Source organism: Leptonychotes weddellii, chromosome X (assembly GCF_054177405.1).
Source record: "Leptonychotes weddellii isolate Sample4059 chromosome X, ASM5417740v2, whole genome shotgun sequence".
In the NCBI taxonomy this organism is placed as follows: domain Eukaryota; kingdom Metazoa; phylum Chordata; class Mammalia; order Carnivora; family Phocidae; genus Leptonychotes; species Leptonychotes weddellii.
Window position 1 is genome coordinate 34,286,168 of NC_138385.1, and position 17,531 is coordinate 34,303,698.

Consider the following 17,531-nt stretch of genomic DNA (forward strand, 5'->3'; position numbering starts at 1 on the left):
ACGGTGCCCAGCGAGGCCAAAGACGCCTGTGCCTGGAGCAGCCTGGCCCTGGGCGTGCGCATTGCCCACAGGCAGAGCCAGTTACACAAGAACAGGGTACAGTGGCTGCACGATTTTGCCAGACTGCATAAGTCCGCTGCACAGACCTTGGCCACTGACCTAAAGATGCTCACAGCGCAGCAGGAGATGGAACGCAAGGAGTCAGCCTTCCAGCTGTGGCAGACACAAGCAAACCTGGCGGAGATGCAGAAGGAACGGGACCTCCTGAGGTGGAAGCTCTTCCAGGTTGTAAGATTATCTCTACTTGATCCCCACCCCATTTCCCTGCCCCGTCCCCAGAATGGGTCTCAACCCTGCTCTCCTATCTCCAACAGCTGGGGTGTACCAGGGAGCAGGGCCAGGCCTCAGAGGAGCCAGGCCTGGCCACTGCCAGTGGGGCTGGGACAGAAGGGGCCCATGAGGAGGAGGAGGAATCCCAAGCTGCTGCTACTTCTGCTACTGCTGTTGGTGCCACAGGAAGAGGAAGAAGAAGACAGAAGGATACACTGGGGGCAGAAGCCACAAAGGAGCTGGGTGGAGGCCTCATGCACCTGGTTGGAGCCATGGAGCGGAAAAATTACACCACTGGTGGGCAGAGGGAGGGAGATCTCAGGTCAGTGGAAACAGCCACGTTTTATTTCTCTGGGACCCTCAAGCCCGGGTCCACAGTCACACCATCACCCCTCCCTGTCCAGCTCCCTGCCTCATTCACATACTCCTACTCATGCCCCTCATCCCCCTTCCCACCTGCACCCGCACCATTCCCACCAGCAGCAACATTCACAGCAGGAGCTCCATCTCAGACATCTCCCCACTGGAAGCCCTCTGATGTTAGCTCACGGTCTGATGGGGGGTCCCAGGGAACAGACCCTCAAGAATCCCAAAGAGACAGGAGAGACTATGAACCCCATCAGCAGAGAAGACCTCCCATGTTTCGCAGGCCTGGGGATTGGGACTGCCCTTGGTGTAAAGCTGTGAATTTTTCACGGAGGGAAATTTGCTTCCGCTGTGGGAGGGGAATCTGGCTGCAAAGCCCTCAGTAGTTTTAGAAATGTGAAACCCCTGAACAAAAACATATACCAATGGGAAATCAATTTTCAAGGTGAGGGAGGAAACTGGGTGGAGTGGGGGGAGGGGATGAGTGGGAGAATGGGGCTAAGGGAGTGGGAGGGAGGTGGGATGGGAAGTGGAGAGGGTATAGATTGGCAGGGAGAAACATGTTTTGATTGATGCCCTTTGTGTTCCAGAGCATTAGCATTCCACACCCCAAAAGTGCTGTAGCTTCTGTTTGTATGTGTCTCCCTCCTCAACCCAAGTATCTGGTAGACCTGAGCAGCCATGTCTGTGGCAACCCACCCCTCACCCCACCTAGGCTGTATATGATTGGAGCAGGAGTGGACATCTGATCCATAACTGAGCCAAACAGTTTCTCATGCTAGAGAGTCTGAACAGAGAGGCAGATTCCATAGTCAGGGTGGTGTTGGGTAAGGAAACAGTGGGTTATTTGGAGTTGGGGCTGAGGCCGCAGCCAAGGCCTGGTCCTGGTTGTCAGGGAGCAGAACTGTGTGCTTTACTGAAGTCAAATGTCTTTTAGAGGATGTCAGAATGAGGCCCCAGGGAGGAGATAAGGCACAGAGAAGCAGCACAGGAGTTGATCCTGCAACCCTAAGAGGTGGAGAAATGGTGGCATGACCACTTTTCCACTTCCTGCGATTGTGCTGCATGAAAATACACTCTACACTGTACTATTCAATGAAAAAATACAACAGCCAGTTCTGTGTGTGTGAAACAAAACCCCCCAAAGTTCTGTAACTCTGCATATGTATGATATGTATATTATAGATTTATATGTGCCTTATGTTATAGATTGATATTTGAAAAAGCATAGAAAAGGTCTGGAAAGACATTTAGCAAACAAGGTATTACCTAGGGAGGGTGAGATCATCAGGGTCAGGGGATGGTAAGCAGGAGGTGGGGTGTTGGGGATATAAAGTGGGGTGGGGTCTGGGACAGTAGGGTGGAGGGCTTTTAGATCATTATGTACTTATGTGTTGTGTAAAATGAAATAATTAAATGCTTACAAAAATAAAAAAGTGAATTTACTGGCTTGGGTAGGATTGGAAAGGCCGCCTCTTCCTCTGGGACAGAAGGGAAGGAGAACAGACACTGATCTATGCGGTGAGGGGTTTGGAAACAAGGGGGCTTGTGCCTTTGTGCTCCTGATGCTGACTGACAAGCTGACAAGACACCTGAGAGTGAGCAAGAAATGAAGGTCAGGCCGGGGGTGGGGAGCTTCTGAGCAATGGCACTTTGGGGAGTAACTACAGGGGTTGCGGGTGAGACATGGAGGGAGAGAAAAAGATCACTGAGCTGCACGGAATGGGATAGGACCCAACAAAGAAAACCAAGGAGGACGACGGTGGGAATCTGGGAGGAGAAGGGGGGAGGGTAGGTCCAGGAGGGGAACCAGACACAAATCTCTTAGATGCTTTAATCTGCCACCTACTCCTGCAGCAAAAATAGCACATACAAAAGGGGAAGAGGCTGGAGGGGCCAGCAGGGATCTGTGCCTGACTCTCTACCCCTTCTAGGTTCGTAGCATATCTTATCATTTGCTGTTCCACTGTGGAGAAGCTGAGCACTAGTTATATTTTGTTTTCAGGTCTGATCAGTGCAGTTTCTAGCAACCCCATCTTTACCTTGCAAATACCTAAGTGTTCAAAGCAAAGTTCAACTTAACTTCAGGTCTTTGATTTTACAATATGGATTACGCCGTGCTCGGGAGAGCACGTGTAGCCAAGACACTGGCAAATTGCACAGCTGGAAGGACCTAAAAGAGATGAAAAAGCAAAAATAATTTACAACAAAATAGTTAAAAACAAAATTTTAAGTAAAAGGTTAATTTTGGCTTCTGTCACCATACTAGTATTCATTCATCTCTTCTAAAATCCTTAAGAGGTATTACCCCATTTTGCAGATAAGGAAATTAAGGCACAAAAAAGATATTTGCCTAAGGTCACATGGTAGGAACAGAACAGAGGTCAGCACTCTGGTCTGTCTGACTTCAAAGCCCAAGCCATGTTACTGTGTGCCAGGCACCAAGGTAAGCACTTTACATAGACAAATCATCTTATCTGGTCCTCAAAACAATGATGGATATTTTAATCACCATTTTGCAGATGCTCAGAGAAGTCAAGTAACTTGCCCAAGCTATCTTTATAATATAACTATTTCTTGGTTGTCAGTACTAATAGAAGAATTAACTATAATTGAAAACTAGAAAAGTTCATGTGGTACTTTTATTTTTAATTATTTTTTTATAACTTTTTTAAAGGTTTTATTTATTTATTTGACAGAGAGATAGCACACGTAGTGGGGAGCAGCAGGGAGAGGGAGAAGCAGGCTCCCTGCCGAGTGGGGAGCCCGATGTGGGGCTCAATCCCAGGACCCTGGGATCATGACCTGAGCTGAAGGCAGATGCTTAAAGACTGAGCCACCCAGGTGCCCCTTCTTTTTAATTTTTTTGAGGAACACCCAAAGAAAACAAAAACAGTAATTCAAAAATATATACGCACCCATATGTTTAGAGCAGTATTATTTACAATAGCCACATCATGGAAGCAACCCAAGTGTCCATCGATGGATGGATAAAGAAGATGTGGCAAATATATACAATGGAATATTACTCAGCCATAAAAAAGAATGAAATCTTGCCATTTTGCAACAACATGGATGGGCCTAGAGGGTATTATGCTAAGTGAAAGCAAACAGATAAAGACAAATACCACACAATTTCACTCATATGTGGAATTTAACCAATAAATGAACAAAGAAAAAAAGACAAAAACAGACTCTTAAATGGAACAAATTGGTGGTTGCCAGAGGGGAGGTAGGTGGAGGATGGGTGAAATAGATAAAGGGGATTAAGAGTACACTTACCTTAACAAGCACTGAGAAATGTATATAATTATTGAATCACTATACAGTACACCTGAAACTGCATGTTAATTATATTTGAACAACAACAAAAAAAACTAGAAAAGTTCAATAGTAAAATCTCAGTCAACATGCTTATGATAGGAATATTTGGGGTTAAATTTTGAAGAAAGTTTAACCCTCTGATAAAGGCAATAGGGTTAAGATAGGGACTCCATTTAAGGCTGATTTTCTGGAAATCTAGAATGAATCAGAAGCCCCTTTTTGTTTCCATCAGTGTTTAAAAATTCTCAATGTATTTGTCCATTATTTTATTTTACAGTATACATCTGGATTGAAACTGTCATGAATTTGTCAAGACACTAGCCAAGGTCCTTGGTAATTCTAAGTCCATGTAACTTCTCTTACCCCTTCCACGCTAATCCCAAACACAACTCTTGCTGCACTTCCCTTCCCCCCCCACCTCCCTCAAACACACATATCCCATGCTCATTTCTATCTCTATGCTACTGCCCAATGAGGAAATACAACTATCAGAGAAAAGACTTGGGTTAACTCACTCCCCAAGTACAGCTCTCTGCCCAATCTCTTCTTCTCAAGGTCCCCTACCCCTCAGCTGGTCCCACAACTAAAGGATTGCAATGTCCTTTTTTTTTTTTTTTTTTTGGTGAGAGAGCGAGAACGCATGCACAAGTTGTGGGGGGGGTGGGCAGAGGGAAAGAGAATCTTAAGCCAGCTCCACACTCAGCAGAGAGCCCAACGTGGGGCTCGATCTCACAACCCTGAGATCATGACCTGAGCGGAAATCAAGAGTCAGACGCTTAACCAACTCAGTCACCCAGGCACCCCAGCAATGTTCATTTTAACCCAAGTATTGAGAACAGACTTATGACCAGTGGCATTTTCTAGATAACACAGGTATAAATCTTTTGGCTGCTTTAGTCAATAAGTCAGTAGAACTCTGTTTTTAGTATGCAGAATCTGTATTATTTAAGTGGTTTACCTAAGCCTCTTTGAACCCTTTGTAAAGGTGCAAGCTCTGGACCCTTTGTGAAGGTGCAAGCCTGATGGAAAAAGCCCAGGCTTTACGGCAATATACACAGGAGTGCAGTTCTGACCCTTACCAACCTGGAGCTCTTTGAGGTCTCAGTGATGAAGTATATGTAGGGGAGAGTGATGACCAATTCAATGTTAAGTTTACCACCTTTTATAGAATAGTCATAGACACCAAAATATCAGAGTCCTCAATGATAATCTTGATTTCTTACATGCTCATAACACTTTATAATGATAGAGCACATTCGCAGAGTGACGGAGGAGACTAATCCACATATCTGTAGTACCTAGCACAGTGCCTGGCACATAGTAAGTGCTCAGAAATGTTAACTTTCCCTCATTGTCTACCGACGCTAGTGTTCAATATGTGATAGATAGTCAATAAATCCTTATTGGGGTGACGGACATAAAATAGGGAAAGTGGAGATGATTCATTTTATATATCAATAATGCTCAAAATGATCATGTGCCTGAATACTTGAAATAAACACGAATGCCTGTTTTTTTCTGAAGGCCAAAATACTGGAGAAAAGACATTAATATACTCACTGATTAAGTGTCAAGGCTGGTGGCATGAATGCGGAGGCTCGCTCTGGCTCCTCAAATCCAAGTAGGTGCTGAGACTTCAGAGACACTGACAGGTGACTGTGACTGCTTTTTACACAGAATGACATAGCCAGAATGTCCATTTTTGTATAGACAGGTTGAAGCAATGTAATTGACTGTAAATCATCAATTATCCTTTTTGCGTATTCTTCTTCCTGAATCTCATACAAATAGTGAAACAAGTCTATTGGCTCCATCTGTAACCTAGAAGATTTATCCTTTATTTCTTTCTCAGTCCACTTCAGTAACTCCTCTCGAAGTCCTGGAGAGACTTTTCTTCCAAAAGTAGTTTCCACGGCCTTTCCCTTTCCTTTATGTAAGAGGCCAAATAAGAACTGTATCGTTAGTGATGAAAACCCTTTTCCATATTGTTGGAATATTTCTTGCCACGTTTTCCCCACTTGATCAAAAAACATTCAGTTGCTGTCATTCTTCAGGGCACAGAACACAGCAGTCAAGAACTCTTGGAAACTGAAGTGAAAGAAAGTGTAGACATTGACACCTCCTTCAGTTTTTTTCAAAAAGTGATTTAGAAAAGTGCAATTGATATCATATACTCCTATCCCATGTCTCCTGAGGTCACTGACTTGAACTAGGACCTGCTGGTTCTGCAGTCCCCCTGCAGCCAAAGAGCAAAGGCCCCACAGGCAACTTTGTCCCTTCCACACCCACATGCCTGTAAGGGTTTTGAGGCACTTGGAAAAGTAGAACAGATACACATCAGTCATGGTCTGAAGTGACCTCATAAGAGTCCTGTCACCATCTCTCTGTGACTGCAGGACACTGCAGATCATCCAGGTGATGATGGGAAGAGAGGACATAATGTCAAGGCTTTCATTTTGTCAAAGCTCATAAAAGACCCTCATTGCTGCATCAGCACCTGAAAACTGACTCAAGAAATACGCTCTCTTTTCAGCATCTGTAAACCATACAACCTCTGCCTGGATAGGTTGTTTGTTAACAGAGAGTGGAGCTTCTTCATGGTTGTAGGCTGGCCAGTTATCAGCAGGGAAGATTTGGGGAACAGTTTTTTTCCTCACAAAACTACATAAGAGGGCGCCTGGGTGGCTCAGTTGGTTAAGCAACTGCCTTCGGCTCAGGTCATGATCCTGGAGTCCTGGGATCGAGTCCCGCATCAGGTTCCCTGCTCAGCGGGGAGTCTGCTTCTCCCTCTGACCCTCCCCCCTCTCATGCTCTATCTCATTCTCTCTCTCAAATAAATAAATAAAATCTTTAAAAAAAAAAACAAAACTACATAAGAGGGTCTCTACTGGCTTCTTCTCCTGGAAATTAGCACTAAGATCCTCTTCCTGGTTACCTACAGGGTACTGAAGCTCAGGGAATCCATCGAGAATGAACAGAAGCTTCTCTGGATATACAAGAATAATGTCCAGGATTGGTCCATCTATATCTTGAAAAGTGTTAATGATCAGGTCGGCAGCACTCAGGTTAGCAATATGGCCTATTTCTCTGCAGTGTACATAGATGAGATAGTCAGACCTGCCTGGAGTGACCATTCCTGCTGCCCAGTCGAACATGAACTTGTGTACTACAGCCGTTTTCCCAATCCCCGCACATCCCTGAAGAACCACAGCTTGGGAGGAGCTGGAGCCCTCTTCATAGGGATCAAATACATGTTCCATCTTGATAAAATTATCTTGTTGAGGAATCCCACACAGTGTCTTTTCTGATATACCATGTTCTTTTACAACAAGCAGTCACGACTCTATATGTCTGCCATGGTGATAATATTTATGGACTCCTGTGTTTAGGTATTTTTCTTTTAGATGTTTTCTAAATATTTCCTGGTAATCTAATGAGGTGACACCAAGAGTTCGTAATCACAGAATCCGAGACAACAATACAAACAACTGTAACTCATACCACCCTCTCCACTAGGACATCTTAAAGGGTCCTCCAGTTTTACATGTCTAAACCTGAGCTCTTGATTTCTACATGGCTGCCCCTCTAAAAAAGAAAACAAAAAAACAAAAAAACCCTCCCCAGGCATCTCATCTCAGTTAAACGGTGCCACCAAGTTGCTCAGAAAAATGTTAGGAGTCATTCTTTATTTCTTTTTCTCCTCTTGAATCCTCCACATTCAATCAATTAGCAAGGCCTATTATTTATACCTCCAAAATAAGCCTCCAATTCCTTTATTTATCTCTACATCCTCAAATACCACCCAAGTACAAGGCACTATCAACTCTTTCCTGGACTGCTGAAATAGCCTCCTACTCATCTACTCTAGCTTATCTATGGCTCCCCTCCACACAGCAGCCAACATGATCTTCTAAAAATACCAATTACATCATGTGACTGCCGTGCCCAAAACCTTTCAAGAGCTTTTCATTGCACTTCATATAAAATCTAAAACTCTTACCTTATCTTACAAGGTGTACTGTGAATCACTCTCCTCAGACCCTACACTCAAGCCACATTAGCCTGCTTTCAGTTTCTAACAAATGCCATGTTCTCAGGCGCCTGGGTGGCTCAGTTGGTTGGGCGACTGCCTTCAGCTCAGGTCATGATCCTGGAGTCCCAGGATCGAGTCCCACATCAGGCTCCCTGCTCAGCAAGGAGTCTGCTTCTCCCTCTGACCCTCTTCCCTCTCGTGCTCTCTCTCTCTCATTCTCTCTCTCTCAAATAAATAAATAAAAAATCTTTAAAAAAAAAATGCCATGTTCTCTCCCACTTCAGGGCCTTTCCACTAGCTATTCTCTCTGCCTGGAACACTCTTCCTGCTCTTCTCATGGAGAGCTTTTTCTCATCCTTCAGATCTCAACTTAAACATTACTTCCTAGAAGAGTACTTGCCCGACCACTCAATTTAAAGCAGATCCTCTCTATTATTCCCTTTCCTGGCACCCTGTTTTTGCTTTATAGCTCTTATCACAATTTATACTTGTGTTGTTTATTTTTTCACTGTCTTTCCCACTAAACAATAATCTACATGAAGACAGGGACCTTATTTGTATTCTTCACCATAATACCTTAAGTACCTAGCATGGTGCCTGGCACATAGTAGAGACTCAATAAGTAATTATTGAATATGGCTATAAATGCTTTTGAATTAAAAACAAGTCACTTATTACTGCCTATTCTGTGCCAGACACTTTACTAGGCTCTTTATATACATTTCTGATTTAATTCTTACCATAATCCCATGAAGTAAGTATTATCCACATTTTATAGTTAAGGACATTGATATTTATAACCAGGATTATGAGTTCATGGGTGTACAATCTGTGCACGGGTCTCATGCTCAGAAGGAACCACTAGTATAATGCTCTGCTGTTGCTATTTTGAAATTCTGAATACTTTTGAATAAGGGGTCCTGCCTTTTCATTTTGCACCACAGCCCACCAATTATGTGGCCAGTCCTGCTTATTGCATTAGATAACTTGTCCAAGGTTCAACAGCTAGTAAGTGGTAGAGACTTAATTAAGATTAAGGTTTGTCTAAAGCCATGGTCTATATGCTTAAATACCATACTACATAGCTTTTCACTTTCTGCAACTAGAAAAAATAATCCAAGGAGTCAGTTATCAAGTTTAAACTTCTGTTAGGTGAATGTCTAAGCTAGCATTTCCCAAATAACTGTTCGTTGGAGAACTATTTTACAAGATATTAATAAGAGAGCTGTGGAAAAGAAGTCCAGCGGTCCAATAAGTTAAGGGGAATGCACCCTTTGTCTCCTTTTAGAGTTTCTCAATGCATGTTAGCATGTGAAAGGATCTGAAATGGCCTACAGTAAAAAAGAAAAAAAAAAAAAGGCTGTTTAATTTGGTTTAATCCAGCACTCTCTAGTCCTAAATGACTATAGAACCCTTTCCTAAGAGCGAAGTTATTATCTCCTGGACCACAGTGCTCTGTAGAACTGCTTGGGGAATGCTGATCCAGGTAAGTGTTGGCAAACTTCCTCTGTAAAATTCTGTAAATAGTTTAGGCTTTGGGGTCTCTGTTGCAGTTATCCAACTCTGCCATCTTAGCTTGAAGGTAGCCATAGACAATATGTAAATGAGTGGGCATGGCTGGTTCTAGTAAAATCAGTGGTCCTGCTAGTATTCAAATACCTATTCTATGTGATCTAAAAGTCCTATTTGTCAGAAGATATCAATGGTTGCTGTCCAATGAATATGGGGGGAGAGATGGGAATGGAATGCGGATGAGAAGCCAGGTTTATAGGAGGCATTTTTCACAAAACAAAAAGAGTAAAAGAGAGAAAACATCTACCTGTGAGATCCTTCCATGAATATGGAGCCTGAGAATTTGAAGCAGCTGTGGGAGGAAAGAGTTGGTATATGTTAATAAAAAAAGAAAGGGGCGCCTGGGTGGCTCAGTCGGTTAAGCGACTGCCTTCGGCTCAGGTCATGATCCTGGAGTCCCGGGATCGAGTCCCGCATCGGGCTCCTGCTCGGCAGGGAGTCTGCTTCTCCCTTTCCCACTCCCTGTTTGTGTTCCCTCTCTCGCTGTGTCTTTCTCTGTCAAATAAATAAATAAAAAAAAAAATCTTAAAAAAAAAAAAAGAAAAAGAGTAGCACAAATACACCTTCATATCAAAACACGAAATATACAGAAATTTAGCCACACTGTTACAGCAATTCACACTGCTCCCCAGGCAGAAATACAAGGAAGTAAGTCACCTCACATCTATTCCAACTTACCCACAAAATTATTTTATAACTAATGTGAGACCTTCACACACATATATTTAGGGTATAAACATTTACATTTATATGCACTGTAAGGAAAATTTTAGGCGGGGCGCCTGGGTGGCTCAGTCGTTAAGCGTCTGCCTTCGGCTCAGGTCATGATCCCAGGGTCCTGGGATCGAGCCCCGCATCGGGCTCCCTGCTCAGCTGGGAGTCTGCTTCTCCCTCTCCCTCTCCCCCTGCTTGTGTTCCCTCTTTCGCTGTGTCTCTCTCTGTCAAATAAATAAATAAATAAATACATAAAATTAAAAAAATTTAAAAAAATAAAAAAAAAAGAGAGGGAAAATTTTAGGCATTAACTTAAAGAGGCATACAGTATTTGAAGTGACTGTTTCTGGTATTTTGCTTTCCTCTGAGCATTAGCCTATTGCTTTTGTTGAGGCTTCTGTTAAGCTTAACTTGTTAATGAGAAATAAGGCATTGCTGATGTTAGTGTGACAGATGTATACAATGACCTACAATTTAAATACATATACACAGAGACTCAGCCCAAATACTTACACATATAGGTATATAGATAGAAATAGACAAATGCAGGCACGCGTGCATACATACACACACGCACATGCGCACACGCACACACAGCCTCCACATTTCTATAGGTTTTTAGTACTTGCATACCTTTAAAAGCAAGAGTGAGATTTATACTTGGGAGAAGGTGTGACTAGGTGGATAGGAGGAAGCAGACTCTGGAGAGGCAGATATTAGAATGTCACAGAAATGGGCAGGCAAGTGAGTGGTCCGTTGAAGATAACCAATTTCTATTCCTCATAACTAAATATTCCTTGGAGTTCAGGAATCAGCCACAAGGGGAAGGACTCCAGCAATCTTCGCTCTTTGCTCTTTTGGGCTGTCTCCTGTCAAAATCTGTGGTTACAGTAAAGGGAGAGACTTGAGGGTCTTTTAGGGTTAAAAATGCTTTGGGGATCATGGAAAACAGTAGAAACCACAGTTGCCTCTTCTCTTTTCTTTTTCCTCACTTCGGAAAACACAGAAATTGTGGAGACATTTTCAAGAGATTATTAATGGGTAAATATTGTATCCATGTAATGTCTCAATATATATACACCTAAAAAGTCCCGAAGTCCATGAGGAGAAGTAGGAGAAAAAGAATGAACAGGATTATCTAGATTATACCCCCTCTTACCTCATTCAGTTACTCACCTTTCTGTTCAGACAATAAACTCCAAGTACAAGCAGGTTCCATATCTTTTCTTTTCTTTTGACTGTTCATCCTGGCAAATCAAGAAGACTGTAATCCAAAACAGAAATGATGACTGAAAGGCCTAGTGGAGGCTCAAAGTAAAAAGGAACTCAAGAAAGACGACTCAAGGCGTTACAGAGTTGGGGAAGAAAGAAGGCCCAATAATCAAGTAGATTGCTAGGGTGGGACTATGGGGTCACAAGAAGATAGATCAAAACCAACAGTCTTTAACTTGAAGAGGAGAAAAACTAAAAGAGGGTAGAATGTCTGTAAACTTTTGAACAGTACAAATATGGGAAATGTGAAATTGGGCTCTGAATTGGGTTACTAAAGGAAGCACAGGATTTAGACAGTACACCTCTAATGTCTAGGGTCAAGGTAAAAAAGAATGACTGTGTCTTTCCACAGCATATTTTTGGTGCCATTAATAAAGAATTCTAAGACCGTAGATTGGAATACTGTGGTATAAGAGAAACAGTCTACAGTGCTAGGGGACATAGGCCCTAGATCCATTTCTACAGCTAGGGACCTATGGACCTTGAGTAAGATTCTTCTACTTTCTGGATCTGTTTTATTATTTTCACAATGGCTGAGGGAATGTTAGCCCAGGTTTCTTTCCAGGTTGAACACTGTAAGATCAGTGGTTCTCAGTCCTAGCTGCATATTAAGATCACCTTCATTATCACCCTCCAGAATTTTTTTGCACTATTACTTATCACTTTCTAACACACTTAGTAATTTTCTTATGTGTACTGCTTGTTGTTCATTTTTATTCTTTCCCACCTAAATTGAATTATTGGCCCCAATTCTCAGCCTTTGCCCTGAACTTTGCAAGTCCACACAACAGAAGCGAGGCTTCTTTCCCCACCTCCCGTGCTTGAGCTCAGCCTTGAGACTTGCTTGGGCTAATGAAATATACACAGATGTGACTCAAGCAGGGGCTTGAAATATGCTTGCACAGTTGGACACGTCCCCTCTTGTGATTCTACCACTGGCAGGAGATGAGCCAGGAGAGACACAAGCGCCAGCTAGTCCAGTGGTCTGAGGAGAAATGCATGAAGCAGAGCCGCACCAGCTTACTCACCATCCTGAAGCAACTAAAGTAGTCACTCCAACCTAAATCAGTTGCCCCACAAAGCCCTGCTTAATCAGCTGAATCCTGGCTGGACTCCAGAAATGTGAGAGTAAGTGCTAAGTAAGTTCTTAGTTTTTCATGCCACTAATATTTTATAATTGTTGCTACGTATCATTGTGACAAGAGCTGACTGATACATCTTGCTAGGAAGTAAATGCCTAGAAAGTGCTTGGCATACAGAAGACATTAAATGTTTAGTGAATAAGTTGGATGAATGAATAAAAGCTTTTTAAAAAAGAAATCCCAGGCCTAGTCTGCATTCCTGATCAATTAAATCAGAATATTTGATGATGAGGTTTGGCATCGATTTTGTTTAAGGCTCCCCAGGTGATTCTAATACTCAGCCAGGGAAGAGAGCCACTGTTCAAAGATTCAGTTATATATTTATTTTTTTTTAAATGACTACTCTTCGAGAGAGCACAAGCAGGGAGAACAGTAGAGGGAGAGGGAGAAGCAGGCTCCCCGCCAAGCAGGGAGCCCGATGCGGGGCTCGATCCCAGGACCCCGGGATCACGACCCGAGCCGAAGGCAGACGCTTAACCATCTGAGCCACCCAGGCGCCCCAAGATTCAGTTATTTTTGATAGAGGAGAGCGAACTGGTGATGCACACAGGCTTTGGAATCAAACAGAAGTGTTCAAGCCCTGACTCTACCACTTACTATGTGACAACCATTAAATTAACATCTCTAAACCTCAGACTCCTCAACTGTTAAATAGGAATAACAACAGTACTTTCCTTATAAGGTTATTATGAACATTAAATGAGATAATGCATATAAAGTCTTCAATACACTACATGGTACACAGCAGAGGCTCAATAATCCTAAACCATAGCTAATATTGGCATTGCTGTATCATTTGATATGAAGTAGAAATGTCTTTGAATTCACGTAGACCTTACTTAAATTTCATTTCCACTGCTTCCTAGCAATATGTTGAGTAAATTGCTTAAAGTCTGAGACTACAGTAGCCCATCTGTAAAATATGGTGATAATAATAGTTTCATTAATGTGTTGTGAGGATTAAATTAGATGACATACATAAAACATTTAGCACAGAACCAAATGCAATATAAATGAATATGAGATGGAAAATAAGCTGACATTTATTATAACTGACAGAAGGAAGTTACATTCCATTAAAATATCCACATAACAACTTCATTCTTACGAGATGGAATGTTCCCAGCACAGTGTTATAGTCCCATGCCCTGGACTCTTTTCCCAGTTACTAGGAATATCATGTCCTCCAAAACAAAGAAACAATCCTCCAATTACAAATTGCTCCGTAAGTGTTCCGGCCCTCAGGTAACGATGCTGGAGGGATGCATGGCCACTTACTCTCTTCCTGGGAAATTTCAACCATGCCCATTATTTCAATCATCCTTATAACCTCTAATTGTTTATCCCAGTCTAGCCCTCTACTCTGCAATCTACATTTATACATCTGAAGATTTATTCAACATCTCCACTTGGATGTTAACGTCCATCTTTTTCTTACCTCCTTTATTTGGTTTGTCCAGCATTCTTTCACTGATCTGTGTTCTGGTAAGAAACCCTATCCCAGGGGCGCCTGGGTGGCTCAGTCGTTAAGCGTCTGCCTTCGGCTCAGGTCATGATACCAGGGTCCTGGGATTGAGCCCCACGTCGGCTCCCTGCTCAGCGGGAAGCCTGCTTCTCCCTTTCCCACTCCCCCTGCTTGTGTTCCCTCTCTCGCTGCGCCTCTCTCTGTCAAATAAATAAATAAAATCTTAAAAAAAAAAAAAAAGAAAAGAAAGAAACCCTATCCCTCTTAGTGGAATAATCAGATTCTCTGTGCCTGAATTTAAAAGCCTGAGGGGAGACTTATAAGGACTAAGGTTCTGCTACCCAAATACTCCAAGCTTCCTTAGTTCTGGACCTCCTTGAGTGCCTTGTTTTTCAGCATTTCCTTTGGTTTTGATCAACTCCAGTAGTCTTCCAAAAATCAGAACCAAGTTCTATTGCCTGCAGCTAAAAAAATCCCTGACATAGAAATTATACCAGAGAGTGAGTTACAGTCAACAGACCTTTGGGGGGATTATGGGGGTATTTTATAACTGGTTATTAGACTGAGTAAAAGGCTGTGAGATTCCAGGATAGGAAAGCAGTATCCATTGTTCCCCCTGCTTGTGTTCTCTCTCTCGCTGTCTCTCTGTCAAATAAATAAAATCTTTTTTTTTAAAAAAAGAACATATCACATCTTTAATGCAAAGTAGTACAAGATGCCCTCTCCAAGAAGACAAATCAAGGTAAGAGGTTTCCTCTGGGCAGCTGAATTACAAAAGGGTAAAATGGTGCTTCTTTCTCTGGGCTGAGTCAGTACCAAACTAGGGAACACAAGTTAGACAGCAGGATATGGGCTAATTTCAGTCCCCATTCAGACGCTTGGCTATGTGCCTCTTCAGTCAACAAACTACACAACTTTTCATGGTGACTCTACATGGTATGCATGCTGCCAAAAATAGGAGAGAAATGCTACAAATTTAAACATCAAATTTCAACTCCAGGCCTAAAATGAGACTCTGCTTTTTTAAATTGAGATTTAATTCACATATCATAAAATGCACCCTTTTAAAGTATACAATTCAACGATTTGTAGTATCTTCACAAAGTTTTGCAACCATCACTATCTAATCCCAGAACATTTTCATCACCCCAAAAAGACACTGTGCCCTTTAAGCAAACACTCCCCATTCTCCCCACCCCACGTTCCCTAGCAACCACAATTCTGCTTTCTGTCTCTAAGGATTTGCCTATTCTGGACGTTTCATATAAACAGAATAATACAATAATGGTCTCTTCTGTCTGGCTTCTTTCACTTAGCATGTTTTCAAGGTTCATCCATGTTATAGCATGTATCAGTACTTCATTTCTACTTATAACTGAATAATAATCTATTTCACATTCACCAGTATGGCTATAACTTTAAAAATGGTAAGGATGTGGAGAAATTGGAACCCTCATTTATTGCTCACGGGAATATAAAATGGTGCAGCCACTGTGGAAAAGTTTGGCAGGACCTCAGTAAGTTAAACATATAATTACCATATGACCTGGCAATTCCCCTCCCAGGTATATATCCAAAAGAATTGAAAACGGGTATTTAAACAAAAATTTGCACAAGGATATTCACAGCAGCACTATACACAATAGCAGAACGGTGGAAACCATCCTAATGTCCATCGACTGATGAACCAATAAACAAAATGTGGTATATACTTACAATGAAATATTATTCAGCCATAATAAGGAACAAAGTATTGATATATGATACAACATGGATGAACCTTGAACACATGCTAAGTGAAAGAAGCCAGACACAAAAGGCCACATATTGCATGATCCCATTTATATGAAATGTACAGAAAAGGCAAATTCGTAGACACAGAAAGTACATTTAGCGGTTGCTAGGAATTGAGAGAAAGGAGGAATCGGTAGTAACTGCTAATGGTTACAGGATTTCTGCCTGGGGTGCTGGAAATACTCGGGAACTAGGTAGTAGTGATGGTTGCACAGCATTGTAAATATACTAGAAATCACTAAATTGTACACTTTAAAAGGGTGGATATAATAGTACATACTTAAAATCAATATCAATCAAATAAAATCAATAAACCAAACTTATTGTGGCAATCATTTTGCAATATATACATATATCAAATCATTATGCTGTATACCTAAAACTAATAAAATATTATATGTCAATTTTATCTCAATTAACACGGGGAGCCTGGGTGGCTCAGTCGTTAAGCGTCTGCCTTCGGCTCAGGTCGTGGTCCCAGGGTCCTGGGATCGAACCCCGCACCGGGCTCCCTGCTCCGTGGGAAGCCTGCTTCTCCCTCTCCCACTCCCCCTGCTTGTGTTCCCTCTCTCGCCGTGTCTCTCTCTGTCAAATAAATAAATAAAATCTAAAAAAAAAAAAAAATTTATCTCAACAAAAAGAATCAATTGTAAAAGTAGAAAAATGAATTAAAAATTCAATTACAAAAAGAAAATGGGAAAGTGGAAACAACCCAAATATCCATCAAAGGATAAAGGGATAAACAAAATGTGGTATATACATACAATAGTATTCAGCCCTCAAAGGAAGAAAATTCTGAAGCATGCTACTTGGATGAACCTTGAAGACACAATGCTAACTGAAATAAGTCTGACATAAAAGAACAAACATTGTATGATTCCACTTATATGAGGAACCTAGAATAGTCAAATTTATAGAGTCAAAAAGTAGAATGGTGGTTACCAGGGGATGGGGGGAGAGAGCAATGGGGAATTGTTTAATGAGTATAATACAGCTTCAGTTTGGGAAGATAAAGTTGTGGAGATGGATAGTGATGATAGTTGCATAACAATGTGAATGTACTTAATGCTGTACATTTGAACTGTACACTTAAAAATCACTAAAGTGATACATTTTATGTTATGTATATTTTACCACAATAAAACAAGAACATGGGCAAAATATTTGAACAGACCTTTCACAAAGGGAGATATACAAATGGCCAACAGCACATGAAAAGATGCTCAACATCACTAGTCATTAAGGAAATGCAAATAAAAACTACAGTGAGGTACCACTTCACACCCACCAGAATGGTTAATATTAATAAGACAGACCCTGCCAAATGTTTATAAGGATGCTGGTGGGAGAGGAAAAGGGTACAAACATATGACAGTTTCACATAAAACAAAACATACACCTATCCTATGACCCAGAAATTCCATACCTAGATATTTACCACTCCCTGTTGCAAAATAATTATACAAGAATGTCTATAGCAGGGGCGCCTGGGTGGCTCAGTTGGTTAAGCGACTGCCTT

General features: G+C 41.8%; 1 protein-coding gene and 1 long non-coding RNA gene across 2 annotated transcripts in view; one reads left to right on the plus strand and one right to left on the minus strand.

Moving 5' to 3' along the window:
- LOC115938504 (uncharacterized) overlaps positions 1–13,098 on the minus strand; it is a 63,766-nt gene extending 50,668 nt beyond the window's left edge. The window contains exons 1-4 of the long non-coding RNA XR_014141232.1: positions 11,516–13,098; positions 9,873–9,917; positions 5,581–6,108; positions 2,780–2,869 (exon numbers count right to left, since the gene is read on the minus strand). This is a non-coding gene — a long non-coding RNA (uncharacterized LOC115938504). The remainder of the gene's footprint in view (positions 1–2,779; positions 2,870–5,580; positions 6,109–9,872; positions 9,918–11,515) is intronic.
- On the plus strand, positions 166–1,082 carry LOC102747253 (testis-expressed protein 13A). Its single transcript, XM_081809275.1, has 2 exons — positions 166–288; positions 375–1,082. The coding sequence occupies exons 1-2, from the start codon at positions 166–168 to the stop codon at positions 1,080–1,082; spliced, it is 831 nt and encodes a 276-aa protein (XP_081665401.1).
- Positions 13,099–17,531: the final 4,433 nt, after the last annotated feature.

Excerpts from the sequence above, each read along its gene's own strand:
- LOC102747253 (XM_081809275.1), top strand. The coding sequence starts at position 166 with ATGCTCACAGCGCAGCAGGAGATGGAACGCAAGGAGTCAGCCTTCCAG. Across the intron at positions 289-374 it reads GGTGGAAGCTCTTCCAGGTT|CTGGGGTGTACCAGGGAGCA; the intron begins GTAAGATTATCT and ends TATCTCCAACAG.